Source organism: Prionailurus viverrinus, chromosome B1, assembly GCF_022837055.1.
Source record: "Prionailurus viverrinus isolate Anna chromosome B1, UM_Priviv_1.0, whole genome shotgun sequence".
NCBI classification, from domain to species: Eukaryota; Metazoa; Chordata; class Mammalia; order Carnivora; family Felidae; genus Prionailurus; species Prionailurus viverrinus.
Window position 1 is genome coordinate 49385064 of NC_062564.1, and position 23950 is coordinate 49409013.

Genomic DNA, 23950 nt, shown 5'->3' on the forward strand with positions numbered 1-23950 from the left:
TCTCTCTCCCTCTCTCTCTGCTGCTTCCACTCATGCCCTCTCTCACTTTCTCTCTCTCAAAATAACTGAATAGAATTAAAACTTGCTACAAATCAGAAGTACCCAAGTATCTTGAAGAGCATAGCCTGTAGATTCTGATTCAGCAATGGGTAGGCCCTGGAAGCCGGATTTCCAATAACAGCCCTGCCTCAGTCCTGTTTCACTGATGTGGTGAGTTGAGGGCTATGGGTGATGGGAGTTCATTATCCCCTGAATGTTTTGTTTTCTTCTTGATTCTCTCTCAACCTCTTCTGTCTCTCCCAGGCAACAGAGGTCTCAGGTGGTCAGAATGTCCTGTTGGAAGTTTAAGTGCAAGCTGATTTATTGTTTTTAATTTTTTTTAATTTATTTAAGGAATCTCTACATCCAGTGTGGGGCTGAAACTCACAACCCCGAGATCAAGAGTCACACGCTCTTCCCACTGAGCCATCCGGGTACCCATTGTGCAAGCTGATTTAAAAATCCAAAGGGTAAGCAATGCCACTTGTGAGTATACACCCAAAGGAATTAAAGCAGGGATTCAAAAAGGTTTCTGCACACCCGTGTTCCCAGCACCATTATTCACAATAACCAGATGGTGGAAGCAACCCATCGATGGATGAATGAGTAAACAACATGTGGCCTATGCATATAAAGGAATATTATTCCGCCCTAAAAAGGAAGGAAATCCGGTCCCATGTTGCAACGTGGATGAGCCTTGAAGACATTAACTATGCCAAGTGGAGTAAGACAGCCACGAAAGGAAAAATCCTGTCTGACTCCACTGATAGGAGGCACCTAGAGCAGTCAATTCCATAGAGACAGAAAATGGGATGCTGGTTACCAGGGGTGGGAAGGGGGGCATGGAGGGATGGGAAATGAATGTTTAGAAAATACCACAAGTGTGCTCTGGAGACAGATGGTGACAACAGTTCCATAACAGTGTGAATGCACTTAACACCACTTAACTGTACATTTAAAAATGGTTAAGATGGGACGCTTTATGTCTCTTTTACCACACACGCAAAATAATTCTATAGGGGAACTAATGAGGGGAGCTGGGGTGGGGTGGGGCAGGAAGATGGACTCAGCCTGGGGCTGGGGACCCCCTAGGGTGAGGGTGGGACTTGGGGAAGAGCCTGGCTGGGTCCAGACAAGCACTCCGGGCAAGCATGACTCAGGCTCTGCCCAGTCCCACCCAAGGCCACATGATAAACGGGCCCACGGAGAGCCACTCCGGCAGCAGCCCTGCTCGGCTTTCACAACTGGAGTTTCAGGGCCTGGCCTGGGGCCCGGGGGCTGGAATCTTCTTTCCCTTCCCCCACCTTCTCTGCCATCAAATGTAAGGTGGAGGGGCCTGGAACTGGCCCTGCTTTTTTGGGGAGGAGGTCAAGACTGTCAGCCAGCCTTTCGGCCACCAGCAGGATGAGTGCGGCCTGGAGCGCGTGCGTTTGGGGTTTGTGCGTCTGGGGCTTGAACGCTCTTCAAACTGCCCGTTCCTATGGGGTTTGGTGGGTAACGTTCCCAAGTCCCTCTCCAAGGAAGAAAAACAAACAGCTGAGAGCACGCGGTTCCAGCTGTGGGACACTTTCCAAGAAGGAGAGGGGGAAAACAAAACAAAACAAAACAAAACTCCAGCCCTAAATGCCTAGTTAAATCGAAAGCAATGGGCTGCAGAAAGAATGGTAAGTTCTCCATTACCTCCAGTTTTATCAAGGAAATTTAAAAACCCATCCTCGACTTCATAATTTGCAATGTGGCACTTGAGCTCCTTCTGTAGATCTGTTTGTATGATGTGTACTATGGAGGCAGACATCGGAAAAACCCACATGGCAGGCTGTGTGAGTCCGTACACATGGGTGGAACAGAGAACTGGCTTGGAACTAGCCTGCTTTGTGGAAAATCGCCCTCCTTGTCCCTCAGGGCCACGTGCCTCAGTTTCTCCATCTACTTCTTGCCCGCAGGCCATGTGGTGTGGTGGACAGAACCGGGAACTTCAGAAGACTTAGTCCCAAGCCGGTTTGGATCCTGAGGGAGCAGAGCCCTTCCTGCCTCGCCCAGAGCTCTGGTTTCAAGCTGATCTGCATTCCCTCGGTGAGGGGCCAGGTAGAAACCATGCAGGGGGCAAGGGGGGTTCACGGCATGAGCTCCTAACTAGGAAACCAGAGTCTCAGCACCAGCTGAGATCCTGACCTTCGGTGCCGTGTGAATTTAAGCAACACCTGTCCACCTGTGAGAACTATCAGTCTCTTGGAGCTTCGATCTTCTCACCTGTAAGTGGGGCTGACTGTATCTAGCTCCCAGTAGAATATGAGAATCACGTGACACAATGGGCGTGCACTAGAATACTGCTGTGGTATCACGGTGGCAGCGGTGGGGTAGTGGCAGCGGCCACCTGGGGGAAGGCAGGGGCCTTGGGCACCACGATGCTGGGCAGCTGGGGAATTAGGCTCTGGTGCCACACAATGACGCAGGGTGGGAATGAGAAGAAGAGCATAGATTACCTGTAATGCATGATTCACCCTCCTTCCACCTTGACCCCATCCTATTAAAAGAGCTTTTCCCTCTGGAAACTGCAGTGCTCACTGTGACTAGAGCCAGATGAGAGAAGCCCCTGCCTGACAGCGTTGGGGGTCTGCGTGCTCCCCTGCAGGCAGCCTAGGCCAGGACAGGGTGGTGGACACGGGCGTGGCTCCTGGGGAGGAGCTGGAGGCTGCAGAGGGGTGGGATGCCCGAGGAGCCACTGCCCCAGCCACAGGCAGGAAACTGCAGAAAGGACTGGGCTGGCGTGAGCTGGTGGCCGATGGGGATGTCATGCAGGAATGAGCTGCTTCTGGACAGGTCTGGGGGCACTGACCAGGTCCCAAGCAGAGAGCAGGGAAGGCACGGTAAATAGGTTCTGCACATCATCGCTCCTGCTCCCCGTGCTGAGACGTGGGCCAAGAGCAGCGCCACCCACTGGCTGCCTGTGAGCTGAGTCTTTGCAGCAGGGAGAGGTCCAGAGCCACCGAGGAGGCAAGAGCTTAGCACACTGCCACTGCCAACTGGACGCCAGCCCCCCGAGTCTCAGGCAGTGACACCAGCACATTCATTGCCATTAAACGACCCATGTCTGGGTTTTGACAAGAGCCAAACTTCAGAGGTGCCAGAAACACATCTGCCTACCCAGAACCTGGTCCAGGCCCCCTCGCGCCCCCTGCGCAGTCCTGTACCACAGTGGGCCTTACACCTGCGCTTGGGGACACCAAGCATGGCTGGACATCCAAGTTCCTTCCATCTCCCCCACCCCTGCCCCCTGCCCTGACACCTGCAAATAGCTCCTGCTTTGCTGCCTTCTGGCCAATACTGTGATTTGCCCTCAGCAGGATGATCCAATGCCCTGGAAGAAAGCTGGGCCTGCAGAGCAGCACATTCCCCAGTGCCAGCTCACTGGAGCATGGCCTGGAAGAAGGGGGTCACAGGCTCCAGGAGGGCATGTTCTCTTAGTGCCGAGGACTTCTCGACTTGTGGGATGGAGCGTGGCCAGATGAGAGACTGAGTGGGGGCCTCTAAAGCATGGGGAGAGGCCATTTTCTCCATGCCATTTGCTTGGGTCTCAAGGCAGCACTAACCTTGTCCATCATCAAGAATCTGAATGCTGATTTTTCTTCCTTCGATTATGTGAACAGATACCCTCTATGCACTCATTCAATCAATCCCACTGAGATCTGTTATAAAAAGCCTATCCTAGCGCTCAGCTCTATGAGAAAAAAAATAGGTTAGCATAGATTAAGCTGCTTATTATGTACATCCCAGCAAGAGTACCATAAGGTTACCTTGTACTGGGATTCCTTTCAAGAGGTGGTGGTGCCTGAATACATGGTCTCGTTCAGGGGCCACCATATTACTCAGAGGACGGCAGTGAGATCCCCACTTTACAGATAAGCAAGCTGCAGCTCAAAGAGGGAAGTAACTTGCCCAAAGTCACAGAGTGTAAATGGAATGGTATGAGATTGGAACCCAAAGTCTAGGCTAGTGTGGTTGACCCAAAGCTATTCATATATGGCCCCTGTGTTCATGGAGGTTATAGTGTCGTGGGGAGTCAGACAACGAAACCACCAGCCTTGTACGAGACCAAGATGAAACACGTGCTGAATGCATGCAACAGGGAAACAGTGTGGGAACAGGTGCCAGGGGTATTTCCTAGGACCTAGAATTCTCACAGCTGATGGGAATTCAAAGCTCTAGTTCCGAGACTGCCAACCTAGGGTCCCTGTACAACCTCCAGAGAGCCCCAAAGTAGAAATGGGTTTTGTCAGAGGCCAACAACTGGTGCCCAGTGATGTACCAAACGATCAGGCCCTGAGACTCCCAGAGGCAAGGCCTCTTGCCTGAGGTCACATAGCCAGTGGCAGTGCCGAGCCCAAGAGCCCAAGGCTGGACCATCAGGGTGGGGACCTGTCTTCCCTGTGCAGCACTGACTTTCCCATGGTCACAAGGTAAGGTAGAAGATGGAGTCCAATCTAGAATGTGAGCAAACTCTGACAGGACACCCAGAAGACTGTGTTAGTATATAGGAGCTGGGGACCAAGGGAGCCAGATCCTTCCTCTTTCCCATGGGAGAGAGTGTATTGGACATATTTTTAATTTTCTTGTATATTTTGATGTTTTGACATCTTAAAAAAACCTTCCTGGCCAGGGAAGAGACTGCCTGTCCCTGGGCTAGCCAATTCTTGGAGAGAGCAAAGGACCCCACAGGGAGCATGCCTTTGAGAAGCAAACCAACCAGTGCAGAGCCACACTTCTTCTCTCTGGCTGGTACACCCCAGGAGGCAATTCTCCTTTGTCCTATGCATCTGCATGCAGGACCAGGCAACTGGTGACCACCCAGGTAGCCCAAAGCCCACCAAAGCTCTTCAAACTAGCCAGGCCTAAACTTTTCATCTTTCCTTACCTGGAGAAACCCCAGTGAAGGCCATAGCCTAAGTTCACCCCTTCCCCCTGTCTTCCATCTCCTGACCCCCCTGCTGCTTTCCCCTGCCCCCAAATTCATGTCCACCCATAACCTGTGGGTGTGGCCTTTTGAAAGAGGGTCTCTGCAGATGGAATGCAGTTAAGGTCATACTGGATGAGGGTAGGCTCTCAATCCAGTATGATTGGTGTCCGTATAAGAAGAAGAGGGGAGGGGCGCCTGGGTGGCGCAGTCGGTTAAGCATCCGACTTCAGCCAGGTCACGATCTCGAGGTCTGTGAGTTCGAGCCCCGAGTCGGGCTCTGGGCTGATGGCTCAGAACCTGGAGCCTGTTTCCGATTCTGTGTCTCCCTCTCTCTCTGCCCCTCCCCCGTTCATGCTCTGTCTCTCTCTGTCCCAAAAATAAATAAAAACATTGAAAAAAAAAAAAGAAAAAAAAATGAAAAAAAAAAAAAGAAAAAGAGGGGAATTTGGATGTAGAGACACAGACACACAGGGAGAAAGCCATGTGAGGCTAGAGGCACAGATAATATAGTTGCATCTATAGGCTAACAAAATAAGGATTGCTGGCAACTACCAGAAGCTAGAAGACATAAGGAAGTATTCTCCTTCCAATGAGTGTCCAGAGGAAATACAGCTGCCCACACCTTGATGGTGGACTTCTGTTCAGAACTGTGAGAAAATACATATCCTTTGTTCTAAGGCACCCAGTTTGTGGTGCTTCGTTATGATAGCTCCAGGAAACTGAGTGGAGAGTCATTTTCTGATCAACCCAAGTTTGAATATGAGGGTCTAGCTAGAGATACTCATCTGTATGGACCAAGTCCTTGGAAAGGTGGTGAACAGTGACTCTCTTTCTGCCTTTGCTGCCACCACCTAAGGGCATGGGTTGCAGACCCAGCAAAGCCCTGCTTACCTTGGCCCCTGAGCCCTCAGGCTGGTGCCCACTTTTGCAGAATAAGCTCTGATGCACATAGATATCTGACCCTGAAGTAGAACTAGTGAGGGATGTTTTTCTTCACCCTTGTTATGGACTGAATTGTGTATTCACACCCCACCCTTCAATTTATATGTTGAAGCCCTAATTTCCACTGTGACTGTATTTGTGGATAGGGCCTTTGGGGAAGGAATTAAAGTTAAATGAGGTCACAAAGGTGGGGTCCTAATCCAATAGGACTGTGGTCTTATAAGGAGAGAGAGAGAGAGACATTAGGGATGCATGCACAGAGAAAAGATTGTGTGAGGACACAGTAAGAAGGTAGCTGTCTGTAAGCCAAGGAGAGAGGGCTCCGGGGAAAAGAAACATGCTGCCATCTTGATCTTGGACTTCCAGCCTCCTGACTGTGAGAAGATAAGTTTCTGCTGTTTAAGCTGCCTGGTTTGTGATGTTTTGTCATAATAGCTCGAGGAAACTAATACGACCTTGTTCCCTCTTTCTGCAGGCTAATCCAGAGGGAAACTAGATGGCCTGAAGGTGGGAAGCAGGACCAATGGCTATGAGGGAGCAGTAGGATGGGATGGGGAGGGATGGTGGAGTGGGGTGCCAAGAGGAGAGATGTAAGAGACCTAGGGGGAGGGGCCCATGGAATCAAAGCAACAGGGAGGCTCCCACAAGGGTCAGGAGAGGGCCCCGAAGTCCAGAGTGAAGGGGTGTGGGTGACATGCTACAGGAGCCCTTTCCTCTTTGCACACAGTGTGGATCCAACGGGCCTTTAGACTTGAGCTAAAAAGGGCAATCCTGTACCCTCCTGGACTTGGCCAGCCACAGAACATCTCTGTTAACCAACTGTTGTGTCCGGCCCCCACGCAGAGTTGGAAACTTTAGCATCCAATGACACGGATTTTGTTAAAGAGAAGATAATATAGCCATGAAATGGACGTCAGTCTGGGTTTGGGCACGCTGAATCTGAGGTGCCCAGGGGGACTTCACAGGGAGCTCTTTACAAGGCAGTTGCCTATGTGGAAAGAATTAGGGACTTGAAGTCCTCAGAATCCACACAAGGTAGCAGAGGCTGGGAAAGCAGATACACATTAGGAGACATGGGTCACAGCACTGAGGTGTGCTCCTAACATGGAAGGAGGTGGGCATGTGTGGGAGCAGGTAGAGAGAAACAGGTTGCCCTCATTCACAGAAGATAGGCATGCAAGAACTGGGGCAGCCATTATGGAGAACCATTAGGGGGTTTCCTCAAAAAATAAAAAAATAAAAAAAGAATAGAACTACCTTGTGAGCCATCAATCCCACTTCTGGGCAAATACCCAGAGGAAACGAAATCAGGAACGTGAAGAGATAGATATCTGCAGCCCTGTGTTCACTGCGGCATTACTCACAGTAGCCGAGACATGGATACAACCTAACCTATGTCTATGGATGGATGAATGGATAAAGAAAATGTGGTACATACATACAATGGAATGTTGTTCAGTCATAAAACAAGAGATCCTGCCCCTTGCAACACCATGGATGAACCTGGAGGACATGATGCTGAGTGAAACAAGTCAGACGCAGGAAGACATACTCTGTGATCTCACTTATATGCGGAATCTAGAAACTTCAAACTCCTAGAAATAGAGAGCAGAGTGATGGTTACCAGGGGCTGGGAGTGGGGTTCACGGGGAGAGATTGGAGAAAGGGTGCACAGGTGCAGTCATACAAGATGAATAAGTGTCGCAGACCTAATACACTGCATGATGACTAGTGTTAACAAATATGTGGGATAATTGACATTTTCTGAGAGGGTAGATCTCAAGTTTTCTCACCATGCGCATAAAAATCATAACTACGCAAGGTGATGGTGATGCTGATTAGCTTGATTGTGGTGATCATTTCATAATGTACATGTAAACAAAACACCACATTGTGCATCTGAAATATATGTAATTTTTATTTGTCAGTTATACCTCAGTAAAGCTGGGGCAGGGAGCTAAAGTCAGAAGGGAAGAAAGAAGGAAAGAAAGAAAGAAAGAAAGAAAGAAAGAAAGAAAGAAGAAAAAAAGAGAGAAAGGAAGGAGCAAGGGAAGGAAGGAAGGAGGGAAGGAAGAAGGGAGGGAAAGAAGAAGGAAGGAAAGAAAGAAAGAAAGAAAGAAAGAAAGAAAGAAAGAAGAAAAAAAGAGAGAAAGGAAGGAGCAAGGGAAGGAAGGAAGGAGGGAAGGAAGAAGGGAGGAAAAGAAGAAGGAAGGAAAGAAAGAAAGAAAGAAAGAAAGAAAGAAAGAAAGAAAGAAAAAGAGGGAAGGAAGGAAACCAGTTTAAAGAGAAACTTGGAGTCTTAGACTTTACTCCCGTTACCTCCAAATAATCACTTTACCCCTCAATGATGGTAGAGGTTATTTAAAGAAATAATCACCTCAGGGGAGCCTGGGTGGCTCCATTGGTTATGCCCCTCCCCTGCTCACTCTCTGTCTCTCTGTCTCTCTCTCTCTCAAAAATAAATAAACAAAAAAATTTTTTGAAGAAATAATCACTTAGCTAAGCAGTGAGCTTCAAGAACCAAGGGCGGCTCTGGGAAGCATGTGTCTGGTTGCAGGTGACGACTGGGACCCCCAAGGAAGGTGCCTGGGAAGACAGGGCCTCCAGGAGGATCAGGAGTCTGGGGGCATCTGGAGCCTCTAATGCAAGTCCCCATCAGCCACAGAAGCACAGGGAACGCTGAGTAGGACACTTCCCCACCCCCGCCTCGGTCTCATTTACAAAGCCGAGGCCAGATCTAATCCTTCCCAGCTCTGGTTTCATTAGTCGTCCTCCGGCCTCTCCCTTCCTGTGTGCCCTTGGGACACTTGACCCTCTTCACCAGCTGTGGCAGGAGTGTCCTCTGGTCCATGACTCGGAGGGAGCCTCTGTCAGCAGCCCTCCAAACCCAAGTGGGGGCGGCACACGCACACATGTGGGGAGTAAGGGAGGAGGGACCTGTGGGCCCCACCTGAGGGTGTCTCCGGGACAGCAGAAACCATGCGAGATGCCCCATTCCTAGGGTTACAGAGGGATTCCTGTGGCTTTTTAAAAGGGTGGCTTTATTAAAACCCCAACATTAGAGGAAATTGAAAGAGAAGAATGTGTACCAATAAGCGGCTCGCTCTGCCACGATGGCCTTCATCCCTCCCCCTCTTGTATGCATATCTGCTCGCACATTAAACTCAGGAGCACCCAAGCCACCCCATCACCCAGCCTTTCTTCCCTGAGCTGAGTTCAGGGATGGCTCTCCCAGGTGGCTTCCTACTCCACATTCAGAATGGCTGTGTAATATTCCTTTGCGGTGCTTTGTCGTAATTGAGTTACCCAAACCCCTAAGGTCGGACATTTAGGATTTCTCCAGTTTGGGGTGATGGTGAATACCGTTGCTCAGAGTTTTATACACGTGCCATTTTTCCTTTCTTGTAATCATTTCCTTCAGGCCAACAGAGTAGGATTTCCGAGCCAAAGGGTGTAAACTGCTTTTATAGACCCTGAAAGGACACTGACTTTCTTGAGGCAATCTGCTTGTTTATTCATGCTCTGGGGCCCCAGCTAATGGTCAGGGGACAAGTGTTAATGGGGAAATAAGAGACGCCTTCCCTCAGACTCCTCCCGGAAAGATGCAGTCTTTCCAAAACCCTGGCAGATAATATGCCGAAGTGGTTCACAGAGGAAAACTGGCCAGACCCCGTCGTTGTTGACAACAGCAAGAAAGAGAAACAAAGCGCTCGGCAGAAGAAACCCCTCCCAGGGTGACTCAGGGTGGCTACAGCTCTGTATGAGTCCCCTACTTCCCATCCTGGGAATGGGCACCGTTGCCTCCTGGGAGTCACTTGGGACATCTTCTTCACTGCCCTCCCCCATGTTCATGCAGGCGCCAAGTGGGGGAGGGGCTCCAAAGACCCCTCTTAGACATAGGGATCTGTGGGACAAGGTAGGCTGGCTCCACGTTGCGCTACTAAATGACAGCTGAGCTCTGATTGATGCTAGCGTTACAGAGACGCATGGCGAGAGACCACTGAGAGACATCAGCCGTGCCCCCTTAGCTAGAGTAGGGCCCGGGCCTGCCTTTCTTCTGGGATTTCCTGAGGAGGGGAGAATGTGGGAGGGACTACAGGAAGGGGCAGATTCCCCCACCCAGTTCTCTTTATCCCTTAGATTGCTCTAAAAAGGATCTCGGAGAACGTGGGGCTCTCACAAAGTTGCACAGAGAGGGGCAGGAGTCCTGGGATGCCTGGTGGCCATCAGGCTATACTGGGCTGCCAGCTGGGAGGGCATTTGGGGCGAAAAAGTCAGGCTTCCCATCTCTGAAGGACTTCTCAGAGATGGAGGGCATGGGGTGAAGCTGGCCGTTATTCTAATGAGGCCAAACACATCATCTACCTGGAGGCCATAGCAGTGGGCCATCTGCCTCTCCTGGAACCAGAGGGAGACAGGGACAGAGAGAGACAGGGAACCAGAGGGAGACAGGGAGACAGAGACATCACCCCCTCCCCAATGTCCCCACAGACTTGAGAAACTCCCTGCTTTGTTATCCTTCTTCCCGGGTCTGTAAAATAATTCATCATTTCAAATTTATCAGGGCACCCTGTATTTTTATTTGGTAACTCTCCCCATTTGGGAGGTAGTTGGAGGGGTCCAGGTGAGAGATGATGGGGCCCATCAGGGCTGGCTGAGGGGGTGAACATGGGAAGCAGGTGAGAGAAATCTAGAAGGATTCCTTGGTTTGGGGCTAATACAACTGGCTAGATCATGGTGTTGTTTATACAGAGATGGAGAAAAATAGGGGAGAAACAATTTGGGTATGGAAGATCAAGAGTTCTGTTCACTTTTAGTGTCATATTTAGTTGGAGACACTCATTAAAGAAACAAGCGGGAATGACACAAGTAGGTAGTTGAACAGATTGGTCTGGATTTCATGGCAAAAGTTAGAGGTGAATTCAGATATGAAATATGATGGAATTTGATGAGGCTCACCGGCAAGAGAGCTCAGTTAACGAAGGGAAGAAGGCCAAGGACTGAGCTCCTAGTTACTCTAAGATTTAAAGGTAAAGCAGATAGGAGCAGAGCAGCATAGGAGACCAACAAACTACTTCCTTGAATTAAATCAGAACTTCTCAGAATACCTCTTTTTTGAGATTTATAGGGAAACATTTGGTGAGCCCCTGGCATAAGCCAGGCATTGTGCAAGGCATTTTATGTGTTACCTCAGTGAATCATCACAACACTGCTAAGTGGTCATTATTATCCCTGTTTTAATGTTTTTTTTGTTTTGTTTTTGTTTTTGTTTTTGTTTTTAATGAGGGTTAAAGAATTTCCCCAGATCACAACTCATAAGCGATCAAGCTGATATCAGAGTTTGGGTTTGTCTGGTTCCAAAACATCTGTTCTTTGAACCGTGCTCTGTTTTCTAGGGCTGTTTGTTTTTGTTTTTTTTCATATCTGTTCTTTCAGTTGGTACGATCTTTATTTATGTCAGGGGCCTCTATTTCTCTTCATATCTGCCTGAGTCTCATTGCTAGGCACATTGTTGGCACTCCACACACGCTTGTTGTTTTGGATCCGATGCAAGAGGGCTCTAAGCCCTTGGGCGGGGGCAGAAAATGCACAATGCCCACAAGATCCTAACAGAAATGCTGAGAGTTTATAACTTCTCTTCAACAGGGCAGGGAACAAAAGCTTGCTAGTTCCTAGGCTTCGATCCCAGCCCAAACTCAAAGCCATCAGTTAGTGACACCATCTACTTCATAGCTCTGGCACAAGCAAGCAGAAGACAGAACCAGAAGGCAGAAGGAAAGGTAGGTTTTGAAGGTACAACGGTTGAGCCATGAAGAGGGATATGTGAGCTGCAGGAGGAAGCAAAAGACTAACTCAAGCCCATTCCCATCTATTTGTGCTTAGTTAAGAAATGTCATTTTCTTAGCAAAATCTGGGTGCTGCGTTAACAGTGCTTCTAAAATTTCCTCCAATCCTGGTTCCTTGGACAGAAATCAAAGCAGTTGACAAGTTTCTCTTACTATTTCCTGGATAGCATGGTGAAATGAGGGCTGGATTAAGGCACAGTTGGAGGGAGTTATACTCGATTATAATCACCTAATAACACTGATGATTGTTACTACATACCATGGACTATTGTAGATAGTTTCTATGGATGAGTTTATCTCAACCTCATCATGACACTTCAAAGTGGGCAGTGGTGTCACTTCTGCTTTATAGATGATGACTCTTGAATAACTTGCCCAAGGGTACACAGGAAGTGGCAAAGCCAAGATTTGTACCCTGGCAGGTTGATTCCAGTGCCCAGGCGCTTTGTCACTGGGCCATGGTTAATGCCTCCAGCAGGAGACTGAGGTAAGAGAAGGGCTGACTGACTTCACACCAACCTATCGTCCATGGTCCAGGTTCCACGCTCCAGCTGTGGGACCGTGAGCCAGCATGCACAACTCCTCTGCGCCTCGGTTCCTTCAACAATGGACTATGAACTCTTTTCTGGATTTCTTTGATTGTTAGAAGAAATAGATGACATAACATATGTGTAAATTCTTTGAACACTATAAAGCACACTCCAGAGGTGAAAGATTAAAGGGCTGATAGTGGTCAGTATAAGCCTAAAGGGGGGTTGGCAAACGTTTTCTGCAAAATGCCAGGGAGTAACTATGTTTTGCTCACTAGGCCATACCGTCTCTGTTAAAACCACTCAGCACTGCCACTGTGGCACGAAAGCAGGCATAGACAATACGTAAATGAATGATCACAGCTGTGTGCCGATAGAACTTTATTGGCAAACGCAGGCACTGGCCAGATTTGGCCCTTTGTCTAGAGGGAGGATTGCAGAAAGAGGTAGTTGAGATCAGTCCTCTGCACTGTCCTAATTATGGTACAGTTTGACTGAAGACCCAGAGAACATAATACCAAATTTGCAGGTGGCTTTCTCCCATGCTCACTTTCCTCACCTCAGGGGTGGTCAGAGGCATCCATCTAAGTAAGGGAGATATGGAAGGTCCTTCATCTTAGGCCGTGGAATTTTTTGTGGAAAAGCCAGGATGTCAAAATTCTCTTCCTCTTTTTCCTGCCCACTCCCCTGGAACTAAGGAAAGGCTGGGGTCTCTTCTGCTGGGGAAACTCTGATAGCTTGGGAAGGTTCACACAGCCAAGGTGGAACATAGGGGGAAAGGTAGTGTCTCAGGTGAGCGGGGTCTGGGTTTAAGGAAAAAGGCTGGTGGCGGGGGAGGGGGGAGGTCTTTGAGGCGATCCCACCTCCCAGGATGGTAAAGCCTGTGCATGGGCTGGGGTGTCATTGGTCATGTCCTCCCGGGAGCTGTACACGTGGCGACAGGCTGTGGAATGGAGACTGTGTTGGGATACTGGCTCAGATGTGACCGATGACACAAGCCCGAAAGGGAAAGCTAAATGACAGATGTCCGAATGCAGATTCAAACTGATCCAACAGGCTGCAATACTTGGCAGAAGCCGGCGTGTTGACATTTAATTGGGATTACTAACAAGATCTGCATTTAAGTTAAGGCAACAAGAAAACCAACCAAAGCCAGTTGTACTGACATGGGATAGAGAATCCCTCACTAGGCAATATTCCCTTTGAAAGATATCTGGGGTTGGGGGTGGGGTTGGCGAACAGACATGATTATTAATGGCTGCTTAGTATCCCATCCCTTGGATGTGGTATCGTGTATTACTATGAGTCACCGCGAGGAAGGCTCGTGCAAATTTAGGCTACATCAGCAGACGGGCAGTGTCCAGATCAAAGTTCGTCACAGCTCAGCACACCCTGCCCTGGCCAGACTACACCGACAGTGCTGTGTCTAATTTTGTTTTCCACGAAAACCTGGAGCTTATTGGGTGGGGATGGGAGGGGGAGGATGGCCATTACGTTGATGCCAAACCTTAGCTGTGCATCTACTCTGTGCAGGGCATCATGCCAGGCACCGGCATGAATAAGACACAGTACCTTATCATGAAGGAGCTTTGTTCTGGACGAGAAGAGGAGCAGGTATGTAAAACGATGACCTCAATATAATGTAGCATGTGTGAACACACACACACACGTAGGTCTCCTGACCAAGTCACTATTGGAAGAATGGATCTTGCTTAGCCTATTTTCACCTTGCTGAAGAACAATCATGAGGATGAGGAGAAAGGCTTGTTGCGAGCTGTTCCTACAAGAGGAGCTAGAAACAGCAGTTGAGGAAGATTAGGCAAGAGTTTCTGTCACTTGTGGCTGTTCTTCAGTAGAAGTGCAATACCTCATCTGTCTGGGAAGTCAGGAGGGAGGTTCTTGCCCTGGGAGGGAGGGAGGTTGTACAAGATGTCCTCTGAGACTCCTTCCAAGGCTAAGCTCCCGAGTGCCACGGGTGGGAACGGCACCATGGTGCTGGCTTGCTCACTCTCTTCCCTAAGGAGACACAGTGCTGGAAACACTATCCTGCTTCTTGGCTTACTGAGCCCTGCACTGTCACGGCAAGGCCAGGATCCCTCAGACAAAGTCTCCAGGCCTCTCCTGTGGATTTATTAGAAATGTGTGGGGTATGGGCACAGACCCTCCCACTACACCAAGCATACAACGTTCTCTGTTTATAGACAAAACCACTAGGTGCTCAGGCTAAACAAGCAGGATTCTAACCCTTTCTTATTCTGACAGCAAAGTCCTTCTGATTGTTCCAAGACCAATGATAATAGCAATATTGTTAAATAGCAACAATACTAATGACTAATGATGATATTTATTGAATACTATTTTTGTGCTAGGCATGAAGAGTTTTCATGTATAAATTAATTTAATCCTTACAGCAACTCTATGGGGTAGGTACCATTGTCATCCCATGTGACTGATGAAAAACTGAGGATTTGAGAGGTTAAATTTTTTGCCCTAAGATTATAGAACCATTCAGTAGCACAGCCCAGATGTGAACCCAGAAGTTTCCCCTCAAAGTCCATATCCTGAAGAGAATATAGCTATTCACTTAGAATGTTTGAGGGGCACCTGGGTGGCTCAGTCAGTTGAATGTCCAACTTTGGCTCAGGTCACTATCTCATGGTTCGAGGGTTCAAGCCCCGCATAGGGCTCTCTGCTGTCAGCATGAAGCCTACTTTGGATCCTTTATCTCTTTCTTTCTCTGCCCCTCCCCACTCTTCCCCCCCCCCCTCTCTCAAAAAAAAATGTTTGAAAGACACATAGAGTAATAGAATTATCATTTAGCCCTTTGATTTTATACTACAGCTTGCATTCTATTTGTGAATCATGACATAAATATATAGATGGTGAATATTTCTTTTACAACGAGTAGAATAGAAAATCATCAGCATCTACCACATTCTTAAGATTATTTCAGTTATGGGTATATGTGTGAACTGGGTCATGGTCAAAAAGTTTGGGAAACACTGATCTACTCCAACCTGCTCACTTTACAAATGAGTATACTAAGGTTCAGACAGTGATTTTTCCCAAGATTACAGAGGGTTAATGGATGAGCTGGGACCAAACTCAAGTATTCCTGACTCTCAATTCCCACTATCAAGCTTAACTGACTGCAAAGAAAAGCAAGAAAAAACAAGCATAATAATATAGTAGGGGTAGTAATGTTGCTATCATAACAAGAGTACTACCAGCGTGCTCACTCTGTGCCAGGAGCCACTTTTCTGAGTGCTTTAAATATATTAACATGTTTAAATCTCATAACAACCCAATGAAGCAAGCATACTTATTTTCCTCATTTTCTGATGAAAAAACTCAGGTACAGAAAGATCCAGTAACTTGGTCAACATCTCATAGCTGGTAACGGAGAAGAGGGGATTCAAACCCACACAGGCTGGCTTCAGAGTCCATGGTGTTCACCAGTATAAGGTATGGCGTGACTCTGCCTGTCTTAATATTCTCCCTAAATGCTCTAATGCCTACCCAGTACAGACTATGATGTATGTGTCATAATGTAATTAATTACACACTTCTTCCACCAGTCACATGTCCTTGAGTGGTGATTCCATATTTACCGTGCCATGTAGATACTTGACTGAAACTGAAATAATCATTTTCCCCCACAAATAAGATTCCCTCCAAGGTTCCTAGTCTCTGTCATTCATTCATTCGTTCACTCACTCACTCGTCATGTGCATATTTAAAAACATCGTGCTCTTGCAGAATTGAAGAGAGTAGGCAGAATTTTTTTTTACAAGACAAAACTGTGCATAACACCCTTCCTTGTTCCAAAAAGGATTAAGGCAGTTTACAAGGACACATAAAATACACTAACATAACAGTAGATGAGAACAAGATAAAGGAAGAAGTAGTGAGAGACGCTAAATGGGGGTAGGAACAGGATGAATGGAAAAATGCTTTCTGGAAAGTCTATACAGTGGCTGTGGGTGGACCACAGATCTGTCTGCAGGTTTTCATTTTAATTACTTTCAAATTCACACATCTTGCAAGGGGATGACAGCTAACTCTTGGTTTGCATTAATTACCTCTTGAAAGCAATTTTAATTACTTTCAGATTCACAGTCTCCTGAAGGTGAAAACGAACTATTTCCTCAAGACAAGCACACCTCCTTCTGAGGCTAAGACAGAAAATAATTTCTGCGTGTGTCAACATTGTGTAATGGGACGAACAACGTCTTCAGCAGCACCCCTACAATAAGCACAGGGTGGAATTTCATGGCGCTGCTTCCAACAGGGTGTCCCAATAAAGTCTACAGGCAACACACTCTTCATTCTGAGATGCATGATGAGATCAATAATCTGCCACATAAATGGCTATGGGCTCTGAGCGCACTGTTCTCTGATTGCAGAGTCCAAAACCTGCTTGAAACGAGGTGATAAAAAAAGGGGTGCTCAGTTCAAATGACATTTGGGACACCTAGTGTTCAGCTTTCCCCAGGCTGAGGCCTTCCCAGCCACTCCAGCTGTCAGGAGTCAGACTCCCCTTTGCATCAGCAGACTCTCCTTTGGCACATAGCATCAGCTACATCGTACTGTTCTAATGTATTTGTGTGCTTCTGATTTCATTTTTTTTAAGTTTATTTATTTGAGAGAGAGAGACAGAGACAGAGACAGAGAAAGCAGGGGAAGGGCAGAGAGAGAGGGAGAGAGAGAGAATCCTAAGCAGGCTCTGTGCTAGGGCTCAAACCCACAAGCCATGAGACCACGACCTGAGCTGAAACCAAGAGTGAGATGCTTAACTGAGCCACCCAGGCACCCCTGTATGCTTCTTATTTTAAACTTTCCCAGAGCAGGAAACACATCTCATGATTCGTTTTTTTTCCCATGCTATGAACTAAATGTTTGTGTCCTCCCAAATTCATATGTTGAAATCCTAACCCCCAATGTGATGGTATCTTGAGGTGGGGCATTTGGGAGGTGATCAGGATGTGAGGGTAGGACCCTCCTGAATGGGATTAGTGCCATTATAAAAGAGACCCCAAAGAGCTCCCTCACCCCTTCTGCATGTGAGGACACTGTGAGAAGACAGCTGTCTATTAACCAGGAGGTGGGTCCTCACCAGACACCAAATCTGCCAATAGCTTGATCTTGGACTTCCCAGTCTCCAGAACTGTGAGAAACAGCTGTTTGTTGTTTAAGCTGCTCAGACTGTGGCAGTTTGTTATAACAGCCCCAATGGACTGAAATACCAGGGTTTGTTCCGTTGCTCTGCACCCACTAAGCACTCATGTACAGGTGAAGCAGTGATTAAGGATGATGATGGCAATATCTGACTGTTGCTGTTAAGGAAGAATTAAATTAAGCTGTGAGAGGAGCCCCTTTCACCAGGAACTCTCCCTGTTCCAGTCTATGTTGCTGTAAAACTCCAGGTTAATCAGCCCCCAGATGTTTGTAGTTCCCCTTTCTGCTATTACATTTTCACGGCAGGAATTCAAATTCCTCAGTAGTGTCATGGTAGGAGAAAGGAGGAAGAAGAGGTCGTTCCCCATGACCACTCTTTGTCACTACAGTGATGTCCCAGAATCACTGGGTTAGAACCTCCTCTAACTCTTTCACTCCATCACATCTTCCCTGAAGTGCTGAACTGAAGACCTCAGGACCCACAACCATCCAATCTCAACCCTCTTATTCATGAATTGAATTAAGCCTGATGGTCAATACTGTCCCAAACTGAACGTGGAACAGAACAAAAACATAATATGGAACCATCAGCCCAGGTAATAAATAAAATGGGTTGAAGAGATAGAAAGTCTTAAAGGAATTGGGGGCTGGGAAGAATGCACTGATGCAGCCTCATTAAGTGATGTTAGAAGACTGTGCGCATAGAACTTGGCAATGTTGTATCAATAAAGTTCTCAAGAGGATGCCAGTTAGGAATGGATAGTTGGGTAGAAAGCCCAACTGAGAAATGGGGCGCCTGGGTGGTGCAGTGGGTTAAGCGTCCGACTTCAGCCAGGTCACGATCTCGCAGTCCAGGAGTTTGAGCCCCGCGTTGGGCTCTGGGCTGATGGCTCAGAGCCTGGAGCCTGTTTCCGATTCTGTGTCTCCCTCTCTCTCTGCCCCTCCCCCGTTCATGCTCTGTCTCTCTCTGTCCCAAAAATAAATAAATGTTGAAAAAAAAATTAAAAAAAAAAAAAGAAAGCCCAACTGAGAAAATAGTGTGGTTTAAAATCATTTAAATCCAGATGTCTGGATTGGACAGGGGATGTTGGGATGATGCGTGAACACAAGGTACAGTATTTGCCTTTTATTTTGAATACTTGGATAAAGAGATGAATTGAGACAAGTCTCATGAGAAGTTTTATAAGAGTAATATTTTATGTAGTTAGATTATAATTTTATAATATTGAAAAACAGCAGGAGCAAGCACGTGTACCACAATCATTTTTTACCAGTCATTCAGACATGGTGCTTGGTCAGAGTGGATAATTTTGTTATCCAACTGTAGGATGTATGAGCTTTGGGTCGACAAGGAGATTTTGAAATCTGAGAGTGGTTCAAACAGAACTCCTCCTGTCTTAGTCAGTCCAGGCCTCTATAACAAAACACCATAGCCTGGGTGGCTTAAACAACAGACATTTGTTTGTCACAGTTGTGGAGACTGGGAAGCCTAAGATCAAGGTGTGGGTAGATTCGGTTGTTGGTAAGGGCTGTTTTCCTGGCTTGCAGGTGACTCTCTCTGTGTCCTCACGTGGCAGATTTCTCTCTCTTCCTCTCTCTCCTCTCCTCTCCTCTCTCCTCTTATAAGGGCACTAATCTCATCATGAGGGTCCCACCCTCATAACCTAATAAACTCCCAAAGGCCCCACCCCCAAATACCATCATATTAAAGGTTAGGGCTTCAACATATAAATTTGGTGGTGGGGCACAACTCAGTCTTTAGCACCTCTTGTGGAAGGCGACCTCAGCAGGACAATGAAGAGCATATTCTGCCCAACATGGGGAAGCAGCCACAGCAGAACTCCTAACAGAAGGCTAGGTAAGCTCTAATTTACACTGAACCATGTATCTCTCCATAGTCTTGGTATTTTCATAAAGGAGACATAACTGGAGGTCTCTAATCAGGGTGCTCTGAAGAAACCTCCTACCTAGGTCAGGCAGGGTCTCCTTGAAGAATCCCAGACTTGTTCACTACATTCCTAAGTCCCCTCCCTAGGGGAGAAGCCGTTGGTGACTACATTTTTTCATTGGCTACCCTCACCAAAACCCTCCCAGAGGCCAGCATGATTTTCCAGAGAAGAACCTGGGGAGGGGACAGCGGTCATGTCCCAGAGCCAAGATATAAAGTATGATGCTCTGTTTCATCAGATTAGTTCTGATACACCCCAAACTGTCATTCCACACAGGCAATCTGGCATCCAGAAACTTCAAATTCAAAGGTGATCATAATGATCAATATCCTCCCCAGGTTTCTGTCTAGAAAACTAAGGAAGCATGGCAATATTTTGGTTAGATTGGAAAACCATGATCCACCCTCCCTTCTGAAACTTCCAGGATGTCATCATAAATCCCATTTGACCTCCAAGTTGACAAAGCCAGGAGAAAAGTCTTTCTGCAGCATCCCAAGCAGCACTACTTGCTAGAACCTCTCCTCTATTTTGAATGAGAATCTATTTCCTTACAAAATTCACCCATTTGTCTAATTCTACCCTCTGAGGTCACACAGAATATGCCTGCTTTATGGCAACCCTCTAGACACAGAAGAGAACTTTATCTTCTCCCAAAATTATGCCCTTCCATGCTTCCAGGCTTCCAGGCTCTAGAGACCTGCCCTATGGTCCCCATTTGTTTGGCACTCTCTTCTAGACCCTCTTCTGTCACCTAAAAGTTCCTATTCAGCAGAGAGATTGTAATACCATAGCCTAGCTTTCCTGCTGGGCTGAAACAGTTTCCAAAAATTCTGGAAATTTGTTATGGTTGTGGCTGCCAAGCCCACAAAACCCAGATCCCAATCTCCCACTGAGCAGCTCAAGAACATGTTCAAATCATCCTCTGGCTGGACATCATCCATGGGTCCTTGAGATGAATCATGACTTTCTCTCATTGTTGTTGGCTGTCCCCCCACTCAGGTCAAGGGGTGGTAGGACAGACACCACCCCTAATCATGCCCTTTGCCCCAAGTGTGGAACCCTGAAGGTGAAGGCAACATTGAACATTCCATCATAGGCCCCAGGTGACTATTCTCACTTGACAGAAAGTGAGACAATACCAATGAGGTCCTAGGCATCTGCCTCATGATTTCCAGCAAAGGTCATCTGCAAGTGCTTAGCCTCCCGATCCCTGTCCTAGAGTTAACTCATGGGCCCCACCCTCAGCACTCGAAGTCATCTCGATCTGGCCAGCCGCCTTGCTCTGACCACCCCCCCTCCATGCATTACCCATACTTCCACTGCGTGTGTCTCCTCTATATTACCATAGCACTTGTTGTCAACATACAGTCTCTGTCATCAGCCCTATCACATTCCGCCTTGAGACAGAGCTCTAGCTGTGTGCCTCTGCCTTGTCCAACAACTGGGAGCTCCTTGAAGGAAGCCCATGGGTCTTATTTAGCTGCATATCCACTTCTAGCATGGAACCTGACACAAAGTAAGCTATCACGTAGGATGGGTAAGGTTGAAATAAACTGAACCCTTGGTCTTACTTTGTCAACTCTTACATACTTTCATTGAGAAAGGTGGGAATTGGGCACCTCTCCCTCTGTGTGGGAGTCAGGAAAGACCACTACAACCTCTGTCCCTCTGTGCTTCACCATCTCCATCACCTGTGACCTGTGACCTGTGACATGTGGAGTGACCTGTGAGCAGTGAACTAGGTTACTCACATGTGGTCTTCTGCTTGATCCCTTTCTAAGTCCATGAGCTCTCCTTCTTCCTATCTAGAAAATGTGCTCCTAACTCCAGCCTATGACCAGCCTGTCTTGCAGATGGACACTGGGGAGAAGAGCTCAGCTGAACTGGGGCAAACCCGTCCCACCCCCAAGTAATCACAAAAGGACAGCAGGTTGATGATGATTCTGATTAACCACAGCAGCAAAATGTCTCATGACTATTTTCATCATGCCCAGGACAAGGGGCTGAGCCTGCTCTGTGCAAACCACAGAATAGAGCTCCAGGGAGGCCCTGGATGCACAAGTCACACAATGATGCCCGAAAACTCAGAAGCCACTCAGAGTAGCTAAATCTCTGCTCCTGGACTCAGAGGTTCTCCAAACTCACATATCGCCTGCCAACTCCTCATCCCACATGAAATGGGCAATGCTGTCAAGAGTCATGCTGGTCTGAAAGACCAGCCAGCTTCCTCCTTTGTGGTTTCCATGGTGACAGGGGCAGTGTTTGGGCTTATGACTGTGAAAATGGAGAGCAGAGGTTTAAGCTCTCCAGTTCCCATCTACTGTTGCTCCCTATACAACTCCATTCACATTTTTAAAGGCCACAACAGGAAAGGGTGCCCTTACCTGCTAAGATGAAGATGCCCACGAGAATCAGGAAGACCAGCAGGTACAGCCCAAGGACAGCATGCTTCAGGGCTGACAGGGAGCCCAGCTGAGTGCAGCAGCCACCTGTCCGTCGCTTGTGGCATGGACCTAGACAATAAGGGTAAGAAGAGGAGGGGAAAAGGCACTTGAAAACCCCACAAGCATTTTTTTCTTCTGGTCTTATCTCTCCTGATGCACTCAGATGCTCACATGGAACCTCTCATACACCTTCTGCACACTTGTAATGCAGCTGTAACAATGGGGAACTTTCCAGAACATGACAAGCTTGTGAGCTTCTAGCTTTTACCCCACCGTCCTCATTCATGACCAAGCCAAATAGGCATGCCCACAGCTCACATGCCCAGGAACTCATCCTCCTGGAACCAGTCCAAGCATCAGAGAAAGCTCAAATAGGCTAGAGTATGTGTCTTTTACACATACTCTACATTGTCCCATGTGACCCAGAGAATATGGAGAAAATTTAAAACAGGGGTTGCAAACTTTAACTTCTACAGTGGCCAGGAATGGACAGAAATAAGCAAAGTGGACCATGTGGACCTGAGGAACCTAACAGCACAGGCCCAGTGTGGAAGAGGTTGCGATGTAAGAGTAAGGGCCAGGTGTTGCCAGACACAGAATTTTCAAGACAAGCCAGAAGTGATACTGAGAATTGCACTATGTTTCAAGTGTTGACAACTAGTAATAAAAATAGAAGACAAAAAACTTACAAAACACTAGGGAGTATAAACAAAACACACTTACATGCCAGATCTGACCACCAGTTTGCAACCACAGATTTAGATTTACGGGAAAACATAGTAACTTCCTCCTGCAAAACTACATAAGGCTCACCAGCTTCTTCTGGCCAATATGGAACAGCAAATTATCAGTGCTCTACTGGACCTCATGGATCTTGTAGTCCAACCACTTGAGGTTACAGATAAAGGTTGCCAAATGTTAGTGGCAAATCCTAGGTGAGAACCCAGGTGCCCTGACTCATGGTCATCTTTCAGCTGGACTCTTCCTTTGAGGCAGGCTTCTTGGCCTTCACAGAGGCCAGGAAGCCACTAACCTCCATCTGCTATGTCAACTGACAGTGGGAAGGAAGGGATGCTCTCCTGCCCTGACTCCCAGAAGGGCAGGTAAGAATCGATAAGAGCCTTTTTTTTTTTCAAAACAACATGCCCCTCTTATACTTATTATCCCTCTCTGGTGAGGGACAGTGTTGCCAATTGGAGTGTGATGCACGTGGAGGAAGGTGTGGGAGCAGAAAAAGGCTGAAATAATTGATATTTGGAAATGTTTTTAAAGATGATGTGATCGTTTGTAATTCCTTGGTAACTTTGGGTTTGCAAGCAAGATGCTTCTGGGGCTACTTATTATCTCTCAGGTACCATAACCACCTCTGGGGGCCTTCAGAAGGTTTGGTTATCAGGAGGGAAAGCATGGGTGACCACATTGGTTTACCGACTCCCCAGAGGTATTGTTGAGCAAGGAACATTGTCCCACTCATCTACTCCATTTTAGTGAAAATACTGCTGTTAAAACAGTTAGGTAGAACTATTACATAATATTTCCATAAAACATTGGAGACAATTTGGAGCAGTTGGTAAAGAAAGACAAATTCAATTACCATTCTCATCAACCCTTAACTACTGGCAAATTTTGAAAAGTTAACCTGCTTTTCCACTAAGACTTGAGCAGAGTACAGCCTTTCAACTCCCTCTCAGTCCTTTTCCAGGACTTTCTATTGCTTTTTACACAATAGAATCTATAAGCTGTTTTGCTCCTGAATATGAAGGCTTCTTGTAGCACTTCAACCTTTTGTTGTTGTTGTTCTCATGAGCGCTGCTGGCTTTCTGGTTGCAACGTACTAGAGACAAACTGTTTCCTTGCAGAGTCAGAGTGGCGGGCACAGTGTTGGACACTACACAAATATAAGTTCTTGCTAACATGACAGTTGTTCCAGCTCTCCTGCTCTACACCCTGCTTCCTCTTTAGATGATGACAGTGCTGCTGCTGACAATGGCCAACTAACTGCTGCAAGTGGTCAGAAGATGCCCGTGCTGAAATGCTGTTATCCTTACGTTTATCCCAAGCCAATCTT

The 23950-nt window shown here is 47.3% G+C and overlaps 1 protein-coding gene across 2 annotated transcripts in view; it reads right to left on the bottom strand.

Annotated features, from left to right (window-relative positions):
• Positions 1-23950, bottom strand: part of SCARA5 (scavenger receptor class A member 5) — a 126940-nt gene that overhangs the window by 74522 nt on the left and 28468 nt on the right. For both annotated transcript variants that reach the window (XM_047856944.1, XM_047856943.1), the window contains exon 3: positions 21823-21951. In XM_047856944.1, the coding sequence (XP_047712900.1) occupies positions 21823-21951 (129 nt within the window). The remainder of the gene's footprint in view (positions 1-21822; positions 21952-23950) is intronic.